At 44.7% G+C, this 20,136-nt stretch overlaps 1 protein-coding gene across 5 annotated transcripts in view; it reads left to right on the forward strand.

The window, feature by feature from the left end:
- NSD2 (nuclear receptor binding SET domain protein 2) overlaps positions 1-20,136 on the forward strand; it is a 97,946-nt gene that overhangs the window by 32,030 nt on the left and 45,780 nt on the right. For all 5 annotated transcript variants that reach the window (XM_049886596.1, XM_049886593.1, XM_049886597.1 and 2 more), the window contains exons 2-5: positions 1,572-2,197; positions 4,882-5,044; positions 18,450-18,616; positions 19,088-19,558. In XM_049886596.1, the coding sequence (XP_049742553.1) occupies positions 1,661-2,197; positions 4,882-5,044; positions 18,450-18,616; positions 19,088-19,558 (1,338 nt within the window). In that variant the 5' untranslated portion in view covers positions 1,572-1,660. The remainder of the gene's footprint in view (positions 1-1,571; positions 2,198-4,881; positions 5,045-18,449; positions 18,617-19,087; positions 19,559-20,136) is intronic.

A 20,136-nucleotide genomic window follows, 5' to 3' on the forward strand; every position in this document is an offset into this window, starting at 1 on the left:
GGCCCTGGTTGAGAACCACTGCTCTACATCAGTGGGCATCTCCAGTTACTCTTCTCAACTTCTCCCCAGCCTTTGATGAGATTGATTGTCACCTTCTAAAAGGAATCTCTTTGCTATCAGTGGTGGCACACTCTTGGTGGATGTCTTGGCAGCTTAGATGGGTGCCTGCCTGTTCTTATTCCTGTCTGGCCTTTGGGTTCTGACGCAGACACTCTTCTCATCTCCTGTGGTCCCCTGACCTGGGGATTGTAGCTGCTCAGTGAAGATTCTGCATTGCCACACGGCAGCCAGAGCAGTCTTCCTGAAACCAACCTCCTGTGCGTGTGGGCCTCGCACACCACTGCTTCAGCTTGACTGTTCTCCACAAATTACGAAGCAGTGCTTGTCAATGGCTCAGCAGTGTTGCCTTTGGCTACTTAATCTTCAGGTGTGGTTAACTAAAATGAATGTTATTGCCGTGTTCCTCGTCACCAGTGTTACTTTGGACCTGGGCAAGGTCGGGGGACGGGGATTAGGGTACTAGACTGAGCGCCTACCAGAACTGACTCAGAGTGCTTTCTCACTTTGTTACCCTTGGCTTTTGCTTTTTTTCATCACCTGGAACTAATACAGGTAGTCCCTGACTTAAGACTGGGTTCCATTCCAACAGCTGTGTTTTAAGTCGGTTCTGACATACATCGAATACTTTTTTTTTTCATAATTATTGCTTTTATTGTCAGTATGTGTATAAATCTGATTTCTGAACATCTGCAAGTGAGCGTCTGAGAATGATAATACCAGCAAATTACATGCTGCAACATTGTATGTGGTACATATTACTAACAATAAAAGATGTATGAAAAAAACAGTCGTTAGTGCGGTTCATCATCTTAAGCCAGGGGGCTGCCTTTACTCTGCTAGGAGTTGGAAGATGAGGGTTTTAAACCCTGCTGACCTTGGGCATGTTGCTTCAGCGCCCTCTTCAGCTGTTTGTTTTGTTTTTAAGCTCCTCCGTGTTCCTTTGCATGGGCCTGGCATCGTGTTAGCTGCCTTTCACACATTGACTCTCGGTTTTTTAAGATTATTCCGTAGTGATACCAAAAAACCAAACCCAGTGCTGTCGAGTCAATTCCGACTCATAGTGACCCTATAGGACAGAGTAGAACTGCCCCATAGAGTTTCCAAGGAGCGCCTGGGGTATTTGAATTGCCAACCCTTTGGTTAGCAGCCGTAGCACTTTACCACTACGCCACCAGGGTTTCCTCTGTACTGATAGGTACGTAGTAATCTAGTTTTCTAGAATGATTAAACAGATTATATTATGTGTCCACAGCCACATTGCTAGTTAATGGTAGAGGCATGGTTTGAGTTCAGCACCCTTGACTGACTTTTTTTTTTTTTTTTTTAATTCCTGGTTCCTTTCTTTATCATTTTGTGATTCTGTGTCATTTTTGTGATATTTGAACTGTCTCCTGTGACCTAACTCATTATGTAAAACATTATAAATTGCCTGAAAACCCAAAGCTATAGTGTCGTCGGCATACTTACCCTAGGTTTTAAATGTAATATGTTGCTTTTTTTTCATTCTATAGTGTTCTAAGGGCCGAAGCATCTGGGCTGAATAGACTTCAGCATCAAAAAAAGTCCTCTTTCTGTTTGGAAAGTTGTAAAGTGCATAAAGATGAAGCAGGCACCAGAAATCCTTGGCAATACCAACGGAAAGACGCAGAACTGTGAAGTGAATCGTGAATGTTCTGTATTCCTCAGCAAAGCCCAGCTTTCTACCACTCTGCAAGAAGGGGTCATGCAGAAATTTAATGGCCATGATGCGCTTCCCTTTATTCCAACTGAGAAGCTGAAAGACCTTACTTCCCGTGTGTTTAATGGAGAACCTGGTGCTCATGATGCCAAATTGCGTTTTGAGTCCCAGGAAATGAAAGGAATTGGGACACCACCTAACACTACCCCTATTAAAAATGGCTCTCCAGAAATTAAGCTGAAAATCACCAAAACATATATGAATGGGAAACCTCTCTTTGAATCTTCCATTTGTGGTGACAGTGCAGCTGATGTGTCCCAGTCAGAAGAAAATGGACAAAAACCTGAAAACAAGGCAAGAAGGAGCAGAAAGAGAAGCATAAAATACGATTCCTTCCTGGAGCAGGGCCTTGTTGAAGCAGCTCTGGTATCCAAGATTTCAAGTCCCACAGACAAAAAGGTATTTATGAGGAGTTCTTTCTGGGGCTGGGTATTCTGTCTGAGGTTGGGTAGAAACATGAGGACCGTGTAAGGATATCTCCTTGTGGAGTGGCGGGTGGAAGGCAGCTGGTGCCGTGTAGATAGTGTGGCTGGGCCGTGCTTGCAGTAAGGAGTCTGTCCTCCTCTTCACCTGTCCACAAAGTGGCTGACGCTGCCCGAGCCTTGGCTGCAGATCAGGCACTATGTACCAGGACCCCCCCACCTTTAGGTCTACCAGCTGCTTGCTGAGCCAGTTGTGAGACCTAGAGAGGTTAACTAAGCGTTCAGATTAAAATGGCTAAAAAGAGGCAAAGCCAGTTTCTGAACCCAGATCTGGCCAGTTCTAGAGCCCTTGGTCTTCAGGCTGTAGTGTTTTCACTTATCTCTTATCTCCAGAGATGTTCTTTGGCCTAGTTGTGGCGAGTGGAGGTACACTGGACTCGCCCAGCTTCTTAAACCCACACCATGTAATGAGTGGAAGCAGAAGTGCTTTTGTCATTCTCTTAAACCCACACCATGTAATGAGTGGAAGCAGAAGCGCTTTTGTCATTCTTACTGCAAAGTTCACTGTCTGTTCCCCCACCTGTCTTTGCAGCCAGGCAGTCTAGTATGTGGTTCGACTCTTTGAGGATCAGGCCCGTGTCTTAGGTTTTTGCGTTCTTGGTTCTCAGTGCAGAGCCTAGCACTTAGAACACTAGGGAATGAACTCTGGCTTATCAAAAACTGGGACGGAGAATCCTATCTTAAGTTAAAAGAGCACTGGTGGCTCCATCTCGTTTTGTCTGGTGGTTTGTGTCACCATGTCTTCAAATGACTCTTGGGGGCCCTAATCCTTAGATGAGTGTGAGCTGTTTGATGCAGCCAGAGCGCCTTGGCAGAGGAAATGGGGGCATAGCAGTCCCACCTGTGTTCATGGCCCACTTTACTTTAGGAGTGAGTAGTCTAGAAGATGTTTTGGTGCCCTTTCTTTCCACATCTTTGCTTGTGGCCTTTAGTGGCAGCTCCACACCCACCTGCACCTCAGGTGCTGCGGGGCAGGAATGGGGAAAGGGAGCCTGAGTCAGTTTGGGGTTGGTGTTATTTACCAAAGTTGAATATTTAAAATTATAGTTGAGGAATTTTATTTAGGAATTCCACAGATGGGGGGAAAGACAGATGTTTCTTTGAAGTTGTTAAAATAGTGAAGGGCATCGAAGGCATAAAGATGTTGTGTTTTTGAGTACACGGGCGCTGTTTAGCTCTTACTAATGTAATCACAATGGCGAGTTTTTTAAAAAGACCATGGTTGCATCGTACCTCGTTCTTTTTACAGTGAAAATGGTCTCTGTAAGCTGTCAGAGACCTGGTTTTTATTCCCAGCTTGACCACTTGGTTTGGTTCAAATTGGGGTTAACCACTTGAGTTTTGACTCTCCATCTGCAAAAAGGGGACAACAATACTTGTCCTCAGAAGCTGTCCCGTGACTTAAATGACCCGATAAATGTACAAATGGGATGCTGTAGAACATTCTGAGGGCTAATATTTTTTGAAAGCTTATGACAGCTCTGTGCCAACCCTTAGCACCATGAGTATTCAGGGACTGGTATCCTCATTTTACAGATGAGGAAACTGAGGCCCAAAGACATTTAACAGCTTGCTCAAGTATAGAATCAGAAACTCACACTTGTGTCTGTTTGCGTGAGGTCATTCTTTTAGTTGCTGCCCTGCACTGTATTAACCGTTGCCATTGAGTTGATTCTGACTTGTAGCAACCCTATAGCACAGAGTAGAACTGCCTCATAGGGTTTCCAAGGAGCGGCTGGTAGATTTTAAACTGCCAACCTTTTGGTTAGTAGCTGAGCTCTTAACCATTACCCTACTAGGGGTCCTATATTGTATAATTCTATGTTAACTGATTAATTTAAAGAGATAACAACATTTCTGTTGTAAGCCTGAAAGTGAAAAGGGTTATTCAGTTCAATCAGTAGGGAAAAGAGGCATCCACTTTCTCCCTCCCTAACTTTATAGTCTTAGCCAGCTGGGGAAACAGAGGAGGTTAAAGGACGCTGTTGGCTGCGAGAGCAGACTAAGAGAGTGGTGTGGAGAAAAGTTTGCCCTTGTTAGGCCATTCAGCGCTCATACTCAACCCATGTTCAATAGATGAAGAGAGCCCAGATGACTCAGCTAAGGACAGGTAGAGCTGGGATTCCCTTCCTAGGCCTTCCTGACACCCTTACCACCTTGGGTCCTGTCCTGTTGGTTAACACCCATGTTCCAGAGAACTGACAGCCAGACATGTGGCTGTGGTGGGGGCTCCGAGTATGGACTCAGGACTTCTGGAAAATTCCTTTTGACCAGGTCTGTGAAGCATAGTTAGAGACCATCCACAAGCCACGGAAGTAGATTTTCTAGAGAGGTTCATAACGTTGAGCACCTAGTAGGTGCCAGGCACTGTGCTGGCCCTTTAGGTGAGGACAGATGAAAAGACAGATAAACAATTGCAATGAAATGGGATACAGCGAATGGGAGCAGTGTGTGTGTGTGTGTGCGTGTGCGTGCGTGTGCATGCATGCACATGTGGCTGTGTGTGTCTTAAACCTCTTTTGGTTTCCTATGGTTAGAAGGCTGACTTGGTGGTAGTTACTTGATTTGTGTTAGTATTTGTCTTCTGTTGTTCATTTTCAGATTCCAGTCAAGAAGGAGCCCTGTCCAAATATCAGCAGAGACAAAGACCGTCTGCTAAGATACAGCGTTGGAGATTTGGTATGGTCCAAAGTGTCAGGTTATCCCTGGTGGCCGTGCATGGTGTCTGCTGACCCGCTTCTTCACACCTGTACCAAACTTAAAGGTATTGTGGTTTTGGCCTTTTTTCCGGCATTCTCTTCTGGACTTAATCTTTCTTAATCTCTGGGCATCTTTCTTACTTTTCCTTAAATGACCCTATTGTGGTTCATTTTTGCAGTTTTGCCTGAAGTTAGTTATTGAATCAGACGTAACCCATTACTATTTCTTTTTATATCCAGCTCAGATATTAATCTGTATGAATTTAATTAGAGACATTAAACGAGGAGTGGCCTTCACCTTATCCTTTTTTTATTGTAAATAATCTATTATTTAGATATACCGTGATTGCTTATTTCAGCATAGTTTGCAGAAAAAGCACTTCATACTAAGTGTGAGTTAGAAAAATGTATCAGTTTATTTTATTAGGCTTGTGCGGTGAGGTAAAAAGTGAGAAAATATCATGTTTGGTCTCTGGACACTTGGGAAGGTAAAGGCTCATGTAGGGTAGCTAAAGACTGTACTAAGAATGTAACATGCCATTGATACAGGTTAGAGCATGTCAGGGATTGAATTGTGCCCCCCAAAGTATCTGTCAACTTGGCTAGGTCCTGATTCCCAGTATTGTATGATTGTCCACCATTTTATGTGATTTTCTTATATATTGTAACTCCTATCGCTATGATGTAGTGAAATGGATTAGTGGCAGTAATATTGATGAGATCTACAAGATTGTGTTGTGTTTTAAGTCAATCTCTTTTGAGATATAGAAGAGAGAAGTGAGGAGAGAGACACGGGGTCCTCATACCACCAAGAAAGCAGTGTTGGGAGCAGAGCGCCTCCTTTGGACCTGAGGTTCCTGTGCTGAGATGCTCCCAGACCAAGGAAAGACTGATGACAAGGACCTTCCTCCAGAGCTGACAAGAGAGAAAGCCTTCTTCTGGAGCCGGCACTCTGAATTTGGACATCTAGCCTACTGGACTGTGAAATAATAAACTTCTCTTTGTTAAAGCCATCCACTGTGGTATTTCTGTTATGGCAGCACTAGATGAATAAGACAGAATTTGGTACCAGGAGTGGGGTGCTGCTCTAACAGATACCTAAAATGTGAAAGCAGTTTTGAAACTGAATGGATAGAGGACTGGCAGCATCAGAGGACCAGTAGCGGCAGAACCAGGAGACCAGCCCCAGGCAACCCATGGAGTGAGAGAGCTGAGTGCCTTTGCACAGGAGGCTTCCTGGTGGAGTGGGGTGCCTCCAGGCACTTATTGGTGGAGCTAGGCTTGTCAACCCATGGAGTAAGAGAGCTGAGTGCCTCCCGGACAGAGTTTACTGGCAGAGTAGGGTGCCTCCAGGCACTTATCAGTGGAGCTACAGAGCTGTGGAACACTTGTCCCATCAGGGCAGGTGCGGGCGTGAAGCCCAAGGAGCCAAGAGTCCAAGAAACCAGAAAGCAGAAGCTGAAGAGACAAGGAACACAGGAAGCTGAGCTGCCTCAGTCTCAAAAGTATGGCCAGGACCTCTTGGGTTTCAGAGGGTGGAGCCATGGCCTCTGATGTTTCTAAGGGTGGAGTTGCCACTCAGGTGGACTAGGAGAGTGGGAACACCTAAAGCTGAGGGAGTAGAGTTGCCACCTCAGTGGACCTGAAAGGCAGAGCTGCAGCCCAGGACTGAGGGGCCTCCACTCACAATCTGGAGAGTGTAGCCAATACCTAGAGTCTGGAGGGCAGGAAAATTGTGTAAATGGTCTCAGAGAGCAGAGGATTATTTTCAAAGCCTGAGGCCTGATGTAATATGTTCTTCTGACTTGCTTGGTACCTGTTATGCCTGCTTTCCCTCCACTTTCCCCCATTGGTAATGGAAATGTCTAGCTTGTGCCTGTTCTGGCATTGTACTTTGGAAGCAGATAATTTGTATTCTAGATTTCACAGATGAAGAGGAATTTTTGGATTTTGGACTTGGAATTGATTTAAGACTTTGGCTATGATATGGTGGGGTGAATATACTTTACATATGGCAAGGACAAGAATTTTTAGGGGCAAAAGGGTGGAATGTCATGGATTGAATTGTGTTCCCCAAAAACACCTCTCAGCTTGGCTAGGTCCTGATTCCCAGCATTGTATGATTGTCCGCCATCTTCTGTGATTTTCCTATATGTTGTAAATCCTATCACTGTGACGTAAGGAGACAGATCAGTGGCAGTTACATTGATAAGCTCGCCAAGATTATGTTGTGTCTGAGGCCAATCTGTTCTGAGATATAAAAAGAGAGAAGTGAGCAGAGAGACATGGGTACCTCCATGCCACCGAGAAAGCAGTGCCAGGGGCAGAGCGCCTCCTTTGGACCTGAGATTCCTGCACTGAGATGTTCCCAGACCCAGGGAAGACTGATGACAAGGACCTTCCTCCAGAGCCGACAAAGAAAGCCTTCTCCTGGAGCCGGCGCCCTGAATGCAGACTTCTGGCCTACCGTACTGTGAGGGAATAAGCTTCTCTTTGTTAAAGCCATCCAGTTGTGGTATTTCTGTTATAGCAGGACTAGATGACTAAGACACAGGACTAGATGACTAAGACACAGCAAATAATAATTGGACAATGCATGAATATGATTTTGGAGAAAAAGTAAACAAAGGATCAGGTGGTTTGAGATTCTTCTGGAAAGTTCTAGAATAAAGTTTGAAATTGAGGAAAGTGAGCCGTTTCAAATAAAGAGCAGGAGCTGAGTAAATTAAGTGCCCCACATACCCTCCACAACCTGCAGAAGTGTGAAGACAAGAGCCGTGGGATGGTCTGGACCTAGGTGTCCAGCCCAGGATTGCCAGCCAGACCATCTATGTAGCCCTTTAGTGTTGCCCATGAGTGCATGTCTTCTCCTACTCCCAGTAACTGGAGAACTGAGCTCACAAGAGCGATGCTGCTGCTCCTGCTACAGGCTTGGGTCCTCATTCTGTCATAGGCATGGCCACACAGGGTTGCAGGTTGACTGTGGGACCAGGTAGCTTCCGGGTATGGTGGTGCTTCTCTGGCAAACAGACTCCAGAAGGGGCTGGTTCAGGACGAAGAGCTCTTTGTTTGGGTCCGATGTGTTGTCATCATTGCAGGGCATGTCCCTGCCTGGGCCTCCTTGACCTTTGGGGCAGTTGGACCTCTGCCTGGAGGCTCAGGAGCTCACATGTGCTCCACAAGGACTTGTAATGGTAGGAGAAACTCCTGTAGCCTGACTTCATCTCTGTCTTTTCGCATCTTCTGCTGGCCAGAATTGGGTAAATCCCTCCCAAAGACTTCAGCAACCTCAAGGTGTACCCCTGAGGCATTCAGACTGGGTCAGAATGTGAAAGAAAAATAACCTGTTCAGACAGAACCTGGGCTGTCCTGCCTTTGTTTGGCGGTGGGCCCTTGTGCCTCTGCAGTCAGATACAGGCAGAGGGTGGTATCTGACGTAGGTCTGAGATTCTGTTTATTCCCTCTCAGCTTCCCTAAAACCAGGCAGGCCCCCGCCACAGAAAACCTGAAGTAGAAGTCAGCTTGGACCTCATGACTTCTACATGTTTGTTTGCATAGGGATCACAATCAGGTTTTGTTGATTTCTTTTTTAGTGTCTGGGGACTTTTGCTTTGTTTATATGCCTGCCATGTTAAGCTCCTAGACCTTGTATGACTGAAGGGGTCTTTTGAGTATGTTCCTTGGAAACTCTTGGCAGTTCTGCTGTGTCCTATAGGGTCACTATGAGGTGGAATCTACTCAGTGGCAATGGGTTTGGTTTTGTTCCAACTCTCAGGGTTGATTGCCTTAACTTTAATGCCATTACATCTTTCCCTTGTCTTAGAAATGAGTAATCTCTGTAGTCTACAACTGCTTTTCCTTTTCACCCTTAGACACACTGCCATTTTTATTTATCTCTTGCTTCCTTTTTCTGTACTTCTGGACCCTTCACTCCGGCTAACTGCTTTCACTTTTTTGCTTGTGACACTGCAATGTTCTCTGTGTTGAGAGCACGGGCTCCAGAGTCAGCAGCCAGGGTCCGACTCAGCTGGTGGATCTCGGTAATGAACTACCCAGTCTCTTTAAGCCTCACTTTCCTTTTGTTTAAACAATGAGGATAATGGTAATATCACTTGTTTAGAGAGGTCTTAGCACCGTGACTAGTAAGTACTCAGTGTTAGGGGTTGTTACTTTTACCCTCTTTTTTTTTGTGTTGAAGACATGAATTTTTATTGTATGTATTCTGTCTCTTCTTGTCACCTCTAGGGCTGTTGCCTGAAAACACTGTTATTTACCTTGCAGCTCCCTAGTATTTGGCCATGTAATGCATATAATTTCGTACCCAGTGGTGAGAGTAGTAGTAGCATCAGAACCTGTCTAACTAATGCGAATCAAGGTCAGCCCAAGACATCCCTGTGAGTTGGAGGTCAGACATACCTCCACTCTCCAACCTTTTTACCAGTTCAGACACCAGCCATCCCTCCTACAGCACTCTCTACTTCTCTGCTATGGTCAGTAATTCATTGCAATGGCCACACAAAACTCACAGACCATACTTACGGTTAAGTGGCTTATTAAGAAAGTAATAATACACGGTGGGATCAGGATGAACAGGCTATAATTCAGGACTAGGATCAGGAAACATGTAGGCAAAGTCTCCCTTCTTCAGTGCAGGACGACTCTCTTGGTCCCCTCTGGACAGACTCCTCTCAGTCCCTTCACGATAGGCTTCTCTTGACCCTGCCGTCTGTCACCACCGACTTTGCTGCAGGGCCCCCTCTGGGCCTGTTGCCACCAGCTCTGCTGCAGAGCCCCTTCCAGGCTTGTCTTCATAGGCTCTGTCGCTGTCTTCAGTGTTACGGCTCTTTTAGGAGTTGCTTCTCTCTCTGCTGCTTATGTCTTCTTTCTTCATCCTGCTCCTTCCTGTTACTTCTCTTCCTGGTTCTGTCTCAAAACTTCTGTAGGGTTGACTGCATATATATACAACTTCTTGTCAGTTTCAAGGCATGGCCTCTTCCAGCGGGAGCCTTAAACTGACCAGTCATCTCTTGGTAGGCCACAGATACTTCATTTGCATAGGAGGCTGTAGTCACCTCATTTGCATAGTCTGTTGACCAATCTCTGCAAGGTGCATACCAATCACAGGGCAGGCTGTAGCCTAGGACCAGACAAAAAGTATTATAAGTTGTTTACAGCTTACCCAAGAAATGTCAATCAATCTGGGCAGAAGTAATAAACCCTCTGGAGTAGGAAGCCAGAGCAAAGGTAACTCCTCAGAGTTTAGGGGAAAAATCTCTTAAGCTGTTTTTCCAAAGAACCAAGGCAAAAGGCCACATAAAGGAACTCATTTCAGCAGACTGTTGCTGAGTGTCTTTATGTTACCAGGCTTTCCTCCAGCTTTTGCAACAATACCATGTGTTACACTTGGATTCTGACTTTTTTTTTTTTTGAGGTATTTTGTCTGTTTGCCTAAATGCTTTCAAACCCACTGTTCAAAGTGAACAGTACAACAAACATGCTATCTACCCCTCACCTAGAGTTACCATCTTTTAATACCTTGCTGTACCTGTGTCATCTTCTCTCTCTAAACACACTTCCACTTTGCCAAATAAATGAATAATTTCTTTTATAAGAATTAGCACCAAGCTGGTTGCTGTGAGGTAGAGGTTAATGATGTTTAGATTTTCACCTCCTCCGAGCTGCTGTACCACTCCATCGTTTCTAACACCAATTGCACCCCCTCCCCTCAGTACTCTTCCTCTCAGCTTTGGGTTTGGTAATTTACTACAAAGTCTCACAGAATTCATGAACTGTACTTAAGTGGTTTATTGGGGGAAGTAACAGGTTACAACTCAAGATCAGAACCAAAGTGGAAATAACTGGATATAATTCGGAAGACAGGATACCATTTGTCCTTTAATCAGGACATCAGGACAGCTTCCAACCGAGACAGCTCTCAGCTCCTTCTGAGCTGTGCCTGCAGGTAGGCCCTTCACTCGGGCCCACTGCTGCTGGCCCTGTCGTCTCTTGGCTGCTTCTCACTGTCTTGCTGTGTTCCTTGCCCTCCTCAGTGTTAGACAGCCCCACTCTTTTCGTGTCTCTTTGAGAACCTCTGTTGAGTTGGTTAATTATATAAGCAAGTTACTCAATCCTGTTGGGTGGTTTTATGCACCCTATTTGTGTAGTAGACTGACCAATCTCTGCAAGGTGTGTAAAATAGATCAGTCACAGGGCAGGCTGCAGCCCAACCAGCTGTTCCTGGCAGGATTATAAATCCAAGGCCAGAAAGGCCATGTGTATGCGAAACCCATTGCCTTGCACAAACCCACGTACAGTGGTTTGTAGACGTTACGGCACTTCACCCCTAAATGTATTAGTGGAATCTTCTAAAGACAAGGACATTTCCTAACCTACCTAGCCTTCCAGCCACACTTAAGAAAACACTAAATCGGTAACATCATCTGTCACTGTAGTCATTACTTAAATTTTCCTCATTCATCTTCAGAATTTCCCTTCTGGCTTCTCTTTTCTTTAGTCCGGGATTGGATCAGGGTGTGTATATTGCATTTGGCTGTTGTGCCTCTTCAGCTTCCTCCAGTGTAGACCCACCGGTCCCCATCCCCACCCTTGTGACTCGGAGCTGGTCCTGCAGAACGAACATGGTATGCTCTTGTCTGTTCCCTTGTTATCAGACTTGTGTCAGAAGGGTTAGGCAGAAGCCCCACTTGGGTGATGGGAGGTGATTGTGGGAAAAAGGAGCTCACACTCGGAACCGTGGAGTGGGGTTTTGGTCACTTCCTGAAGATCTGTATGCAGGAAGAGGCCGGGAGTGCGCACCCCCTCACAGTATAGCCCCAGTAGTCCATTTCTTCTGGAATTGTCTTAGGCTGCAAGGGAGGCCCTTGGAATCACAAGTAAACCAACTTCAGAGGGCTGATAATGTGTATTTAAAAGGCAGTTCTGAAGGAGAAGAGTCAGGGTAAAAGGTTCAGATGACCTTTGAGAAGAGAGAGAGTCAGAGGGGGACCTGTCCCAAGAACAGAGGGAAGTGAGGGGAGGCCACATGGGCTGCTTGATAGCCCCATCAGTGTCCCTCCGCCCTCATCACATCAGGAAGCTCCCAGTGCCAGCTGTCGCACACCCTGGTCAGTTGGTGGTGGCTACCAGAACTCTCCAGGATAAAGGCATGGTCCGTTGTCATTAATGGGTGATCTCTGGGTGACACTGAAAGCCTTCCCCCATGATTTTAGCATTCCTTGATGATCCTGCCTGAATAGTTTACTTTGTTGGCTTATGAAATGCTACCTGTCTGTTTTTATCATGCTTTCTGTGTTTAATTAGCTTTTTTTTTTCCTGTGAAAACGGGCTCCCCTCTAAAAAATTAGCTATGTATTATAGTTCTTACTTTTTTTAATGCTCGAATCGTCCTAAATTTGGCCAGTGAGAGTCTCATTAAGTCTCTTTAAGCTGTGTCCTTTTGACTTGGCTGCATTAGCCAGCCTTTGAGCACTTCTGTGTATTCTGGCTCAGCAGGATATTCTTGTACCTTTTTTGTCTCAGTCCTGGAATCAGCTATTTCTCCGAGAAGGCCTGGGTTTTTTTTTTAGTAGAGAAATGTTGTAGAAACCCAGATCTGGGCATTGGTTGGGTCTGTTGCAGTGGCAGCTAAGAATTTTCTGGGGAGATGTGGGTAGTAGACTTCCAGGCAGTGCCGAGACCTGGTCTCAAGTAGAGCTCTTGGGCCCGTTTATAATTCCCACACTCAGTGTGAGAGCTGAGACCATGAGTGGGGGATATGCTCCAGGGGTTCAGGCATCCTCTTTGGGGAAGTACCAGGACATAAAGATGGCTTCTGGCATGGAGCTGGCCTAGCACGGGGTCCTGAGAAGCCAGGACGTTCTTTTATTCTTCTGTAAGATGAAACCGCCTCACCTGACTCCTTGTCCCCAACTTTGTAAAGTTTTAGGGGCATTCGTGTATTTTTGATTATTATGGACCTACTTGAATCTATGAATCTTGGTAATGCACTTAATATTTTTTAGATTGAAGTGTAATGTACATGCAGAAGAGAACAAGCCAAAAGCTACAGCTTAACCTAGATTTTTTTGAAAGTCCAAATTTCCTTTGAAAATCGAGTTAATGAAGTGTTTTGTGAAAGCATTTTTGAGATACCTAGCAGGCAGAGCTTGTCTTGGCCACCGTCTGCTAGGACACCTTGATAGATTAGCAGCTTTGCGGCCTGACCGTTTAAGTTGGAAACAGAAGATAAACTTAGGTTTTAGATATTGTACTATGAAGAAAACTGAATTCCTTATCTGGGAGCTTTACCATCTTCTCTTCAGATAATTGGGGTCCAGAATCGAATAATTTTCTACTGTGGAGATTTTTATTGTCACTTTTTCTGTGTTATAGTAGGGAATCTTTTTTTTTTTCTTGCAGTTTGCAATGCATTTATAGTTTAGCAGCTTAAATTGATGGGAAAATGATCTGTTGACAGACATGTTTTTTTTTCCGAAGTTGATACTTGAGGATAGTGGAGCCAAACTACTTGGCATGAAATTGCAAAAAAATAGGATTGTATATCTGCAGAACACAACTCTCTAGTGGAACACAAGCTAAAAGTGCTAAAAATCTCAGTGTACTGGTACTCTTTTTTTTTATAATTTTTATTGTGCTTTAAGTGAAAGTTTACAAATCAAGTCAGTCTCTCACACAAAAACCCGTATACACCTTGCTACACACTCCCAATTACTCTCCCGGTAATGAGACAGCCCGCTCTCTCCCTCCACTCTCTCTTTTCGTGTCCATTTCGCCAGCTTCTAACCCCCTCCACCCTCTCATCTCCCCTGCAGGCAGGAGATGCCAACATAGTCTCAAGTGTCCCCCTGATCCAAGAAGCCCACTCCTCCCCGCATCCCTCTCCAACCCACTGTCCAGTCCACTCCCTGTCTGAAGAGTTGGCTTCGGGAGTGGCTCCTGTCCTGGGCCAACGCCAGTAACGTTTTTAAATAGGCCGTCTTCTGAAGTGATTTACATGTGTTAATTCACTGAAACTTCAGATACAAGGTCTGGTAGTAGGGAATCTTAAGAGTTAATCCTCATTATTTTATTTCTGAATTTCAGCATCTTTCTAAAAATCTTACAGGTAATCTGACTTTCTCATGTCTGCAGTTATTTGATATTATAACCTCCTTACTGACTTTTTTCCTGTTCTGTTACTGAGGAAAAAAAAAAAAAAAAGAGGTGTATTAAAATCTCTCAGTGTGATAGTGGATGTGCCCTTTTCTACTTGTGGTTCTGTCAGTGCCCCCAGGGACTGAGGGGGAAACCCCGGCATGGGGGCACTTGTCACTTGTTCCCTTTGGAGCTCTGTAGCCTCGTGTCCTTGTGACTTTGTCCTGTGTTCCCCTCCTGTTACTATAGGTACCCCTGGCCTCGTCTGCGTCATAATGGGTTCCATGGCTCCCTGGAGCTTCAGCTCCAAGGCAGCTTTGTGCCTTGGTGGGTCTGTTCTATATGCCTGACCTAACAGTTCAAGTGGCCATTGTCAACTTAACTCACAGACTGCTTATAATCTGGAGAGAGACTCTGGTTCAGCCTAGCCCAGAGGGTGGAGGGCCACCTCTAGTCCAGTGGGTCAGGACAGGGAGGAAAGGAACATAGACAGCAGGGCTGTTGACGGAGCCCAGGATCTCTTAGAAAGGGGTGTGGGTAGGGGAGTTGATCACAAGCATTTCCATACAGACCATGATTAATGAACATCAGAAATAATGTGAAGAAAGAATTACTAATAAATGGTGCTGGGACAGTTGGTTAATTATATGCTAAAATAAAACAGATGTTCACCTCTCAACTTAGACCAAAATAAGATTCATATGGATTAAAGAAACTCATAAAAGTAGGAGAAAATTGGGTTACTTTCTACATAGGAAAGAAATTTTTAAAATGTTATACATTTATTTTGCCAACTTGCAATTAGACTGTGTTTTCACCTGGTATGTAAGGAGCTTTTCAATGTCACTAACTATTCATAAATATGATTTAAGTTCATATTATTTCATCATATAATACTCTTAGAGATTTTCATTATATACAATGCTATGGCATGTATTTATTTCCATGACTCAGGAAAGCTCTTTCAAAGTACTGAAGTAGTGGGGGGGAAAAGGAAAAAAAAAAAAAAGTTGCCATTGAGTGTGTGTCAGAGTAGACCTGTGCCCCATAGGGTTTTTAATGACTGTAATCTTTCAGAAGTAGATTGCCAGGCCTTTTTTCCAAGGTGCTTCTGGGTGAACTCAAACTGGTGGTGTAAATGCTTAAGCACATGACCAGGGACTCAAGTAATGGAAGAAATCACAAATCCCTTGACAGCTTTCTTTTTTTCAAAATTGTGCTTTAGATGAAGGTTTACAGAGCAAATTAGTTTGTCATTAAAAAATTAATACCCATTGTTTTGTGACATTGATTGCCATCCCCACAACATGTCAACACTCCCCTTCTCGACCTTGAGTTCCCCATTTCCGTTCCTCCAGCTTTCCTGCCCCCTCCTGCCTCCTCATCCTTGCCCCTGGGCTGGTGTGCCCACTTAGTCTTGTATACACGGTTGAGCTACGTGTATTATTCTTTGTTTTATGGGCCTGTCTAATCTTTCGCTGAAGGGTGCACCTCAGGAGTGACTTCAGTACTGAGTTAAAAGGGTGTCCAGGGGCCATACCCTCAGGCTTTCTCTAGTGTCTGTCAGATCAGTAAGCCTGGTCTTTTTTTGTGAGCTGGAATTGTTTTTTCAAGTGTCCCATCTTAAAACTCATCCTTATGTTATAGTTAATTTCTCCCATTGAGGAAACAAATGAAAACCTCTGTTTGATTACAATCTCTTTTCTGCTCTTCGGGTCACATCTTCTAACCCTCCATCCTTACCTTCCAAGTTCTCCCTTTGTGTGGAAGGGTTCTCCCTCATCTTTTCTCTCCTAGAACCTTCCTTTTTTCCTGCTTCAGTCTGGATTACTGGCTTTCTTAACCTTTTGCACGGCAGCAGTAACCTTAGAATCTCTTTAAGACGCTTTTCTGAGTTAACACTTGTTTTCTGTGATTCATGGCAAGCTGTTTCTTGGTTAATTTTCCTTTTTTATTGGAGCACATTTTTTGGCTTTCTTAAAGAAAGTGATAGTAGCTAGATCTGAATCCCTGCAGTTCAGGGGATGCCACTTCTCTACCTTCACGCTTGATTTGGCCACGTGTAGAGACTTACATTGAAAACAGTTCACCTCAGGCTAGTGAAGGCATTCCTCTGTTGCCTTCCAGCATCCAGAGTTGCTTTGGAAGCTCTTTGCCGTTGTTCCTGTTTCATTAAAACAGAGGCTGTTCTCTCTCACACACAATGTGAGTGGAGCCTGTCTTCTTCCCGCAGCTTGAATTTCATAAAGGTGGGCCCTGGCATGGGTGCTGGGGGAGACACTTACAGGGTGCTTTAGTTCTGCAGCATGTTCTCATGTTAATTTGATGAGTTTCTCTGGTCTTCTGTACAGAAGGCCTATTATTTGGGATAGCACCTTAGGGATTGGTCCTGTAGCTTTCTTATGGAAGAAAACATTTTTTCATCGTAATGTTTTTCTTTCTGGGAGATTTCTTAACTTCATTTCCAAGCTACCGTGTTGGATTTTATTTTCATAATTGTATTTTAACATTTTTTTTAATAGCTCTTTGGAAACCGTGGTGGCGTAGTGGTTAAGTACTACGGCTTACTCTTTCCTATAGGGTTGCTATGAGTCAGAATCGATTCAACGGCACTATGTTTAATAGCTCTTTGGAGCCCTGGTGGCACGGTGGTTAAATACTTGGCTGCTAAACAAAAGGTTGGCAGTTCACATCCACCAGCTCCTCCTTGGAGACCCTATGGAGTAGTTCTTCTCTGTCCTATAGGGTCATATGAGTCAGAATTGCCTTGACAGTAATGGGTTTCAATGGGTTAATAGCTCTTACTTTGTTCTTGTTTTGTAGCAAACTAGGGTTTTCCATGGTCAGGTTCTTTTCTTCCTTGCATTGTGTCTGAGGCCTTGCAGAAGCTGTTCGTTTCTTTGGATTTTGGACTCTTTCATGCCGGAGGCTCCCCTGGGTGCCACGTGCGTTGCTGCTGGGTTTGCATTTAAAAGCACAGTGCTTACAGCTGCCTGAACATGTGTGTATGGGAGGCTTTGTTACCTGGCAGACTTTACTTTAGGGGGTCCTCTTAACAGTTGGCCACTTAGCTTGGAACCTCCAAGAAACACAGTGGAGAGGTTCTTCCTCTGAGGCGCTTCTGTTCTCCAGTCAAGTATCCTTTGATTTCCTGTGGCCAGCTTTCTGCTGGAGAGGATAGTGACTGCTGGGCCCCCCATTTCTCTTCCCTTCCCCCTTGGTGTTACCTGAGAGAATGGCCTTGGTTGTCCTCGGTGTAGGAAAGAATTCAAACACTGAGACAAATAGTGCCAAGCGAGCAGAGGTTTATTAGCTAGGAGAGGCTTAGTAGTAAAAGTACGCTTGACTAAGGAGTGTCAAGCGGGCTACTCAGGTAGAGAGAGAGCGTGAGTGCCTTGATACAGTCGTTTTCTTAGGGTTTTATACCCTTTTTCTCCTCTCTCCCCCTGTTAACGTTTAACTGCCAGGTCAGGAACCCCTGTAGAGGCCATTTCCTCGGCGGCTTATCGTTTAATTACCAAGTCAGGGACCATCTTATTGAGGAATGTCACCACCCCCGTCTCTTTCTCCTCCCCAGTGCAAGCTCTCCCCCTCTCTCTCACATTGGTACAGAGGTCTGACTTTCCAACTGGCTTACCTGATTTCAACCTCACACTTGACCTTAGTGGAGTCTGGCATCCCCTCTCGGGTTTTGGGGTGATAGCACCTCCTTCTTTACCCAGGTCCCCTGTGGGCCGCATCGTGGGATACAGCTTCGTCCTCTGCTGAGCAGTAACAGCAGCGGACATCTGAGCGGCCACTGTGGGCTCTCCCAGTCACCCTCTGAGGTCGTCGGGGCTCTGTCACCTTGAGCACTGTGCGGGAGCCCATCAGGGCTGCACAGCTGGAAGGTGGTAGAGCTGGGACAGGAGCCAAGGCTGCTGACTCCAGTACACTGCCTCTGAATGCCTCTGAGGTCTTTCTTCTGAAATGCCTCTCTTTGCTGATGTCCCCTCTTATTTTATTTATTCAGTATCTTTTTAAGAGAATCTTGGGAAGGAGAGGCGATAAAGGGCTGCATTGGATCCACCCTCTTTCGCAGTCCGTTTTGAGCCTAATCTAAGTCTCTTGTAACGAGTGGTGGGTTTCCCTTCTTTGGCAGCGAACATGGTAGGGATAAGAAGAGGAGGATTTATTTTGTGGTTGACAGACTCAAACAGCACTAAGTAAAGCAACTTCAAAGCAGCTCCCAGCTTCATATTGGTAATTTTTAATATATTTGCTCATTTCACCCCAAATTCTAACTTACAGGTTCTAACGTTTTATTTTAAAAACTAGGTCAGAAAAAGAGTGCACGCCAGTATCACGTACAGTTCTTTGGTGACGCCCCAGAAAGAGCTTGGATATTTGAGAAGAGCCTTGTAGCTTTTGAAGGAGAAGGACAGTTTGAAAAATTATGCCAGGAAAGTGCCAGACAAGCACCTACGAAAGCGGAGAAGATCAAGGTGATAGATGTTCCTTATAGGAAGTAAAACTTGTGGACAGAAATTTTTGTTTTTTTACGTTATTATCTTTTGAAGTTATAGTTGCTTGAAATATTACAATTTCTTATTTCCATTTGTAATTGCTTACTTTTGCCCAAGTATGCCGTGGTATATATGGCAACTTTCTTCAGACACAATTTATTGTTCTCTTTTACTTATTTGATGACTTCCAGAGATAACCGGTTTTATAATTTTCGTTTTTGTTTATGTATATATAGATTACATTGCTAATGTAATTGGAAATGATTTCTAGATTAAAGAAACAATGGGATTATTCTATCGAGCTGAATTGTGTCTAAATCCTTCTGGGTAAATTTTTATAGTTTGTGATTTCTAAGTTTATCTGAAATTCTAAAACTATCCTTCTTTAAAGTTAGTTAACTCTTCTGTTTGTGTAATGAAATTTATAATGTCTTATGTTTTTCTTTTCAGCTGTTAAAACCTATTTCAGGGAAATTGAGGGCCCAGTGGGAAATGGGCATTGTTCAAGCAAAAGAAGCTGCAGGCATGTCAGTAGATGAGCGGAAAGCCAAGTTCACCTTTGTGTATGTGGGGGACCAGCTTCATCTTAACCCTTGTGTAGCTAGGGAGGCTGGCATTGCTACGGTATCCCCAGGAGAACTGGTTGAATCTTCAGGAGTCAATGACAACGCTGAGTCTGTGAAAGAAGAGGGTGTTCCTATCAAGAGAAGGAGGAGAGCCAAACTGCTTAGCTCTGCTGAAGGCCAAGAAAGTGATCCTGGGACAGTGAACACCACTCCTCAAAAGATGGCAGAGGCAGACCCCAAAAGAGGAGTAGTGTCTCCCCCTGGGAGAAAGAAGGCCACAGCCTGCACTCCACGAAGTAGGAAGGGTGATGCAGTGTCCCAGTTTTTGGTCTTCTGTCAAAAGCATAGGGATGAGGTGGGTATTATAGTGGATTGCGACCTACTGTGCTATGACGCTAGGGAGTTTCTGAATTTGAGAACTGTTCCTTCAGTGCAGAACCATCTGTTTCTCAGCAGTGTCAACAGAGTCCACAGTGAGCGTTGTGTCGACTTTAGATCTAATAGGTAAATATTATCAGGGGGCAGTCATTGGGACCCTTGGGGGCAGGTACTTGCCTTTTCCACTCTGGGTTACAAAGATGTTCCTCACAGTGTGAATGAGAAGAAGATACTGGGGACAGTCGGAAGCGGGTTTCAGTGGGGGTCCTCTGCCAGGAGCTTTGCCTGACCTTTGGGTTAGTGTTTCCTCTGGTATACTGTTCTGAAGCTTCTAATAGTTTAAAATAAAAAACCAAGCCAGTTGCCACCAAGTTGATTTCTGACTCATGGTGACCCCATGTGTGCAGAATAGAACTATACTCCATATGAGTTTTCAAGGCTGTGACTTTTTGAAAGCAGATTGCCTGGTCTTTCTTCCATGGTGCTTCTGGGTAGGTTTGAACTGCAAAGCCTTTGGTTAGTAGTCAGGCACTTAAACATTTGTGCCACCCAGGG

This window comes from Elephas maximus, chromosome 5, assembly GCF_024166365.1.
Source record: "Elephas maximus indicus isolate mEleMax1 chromosome 5, mEleMax1 primary haplotype, whole genome shotgun sequence".
Taxonomy (NCBI): Eukaryota; Metazoa; Chordata; class Mammalia; order Proboscidea; family Elephantidae; genus Elephas; species Elephas maximus.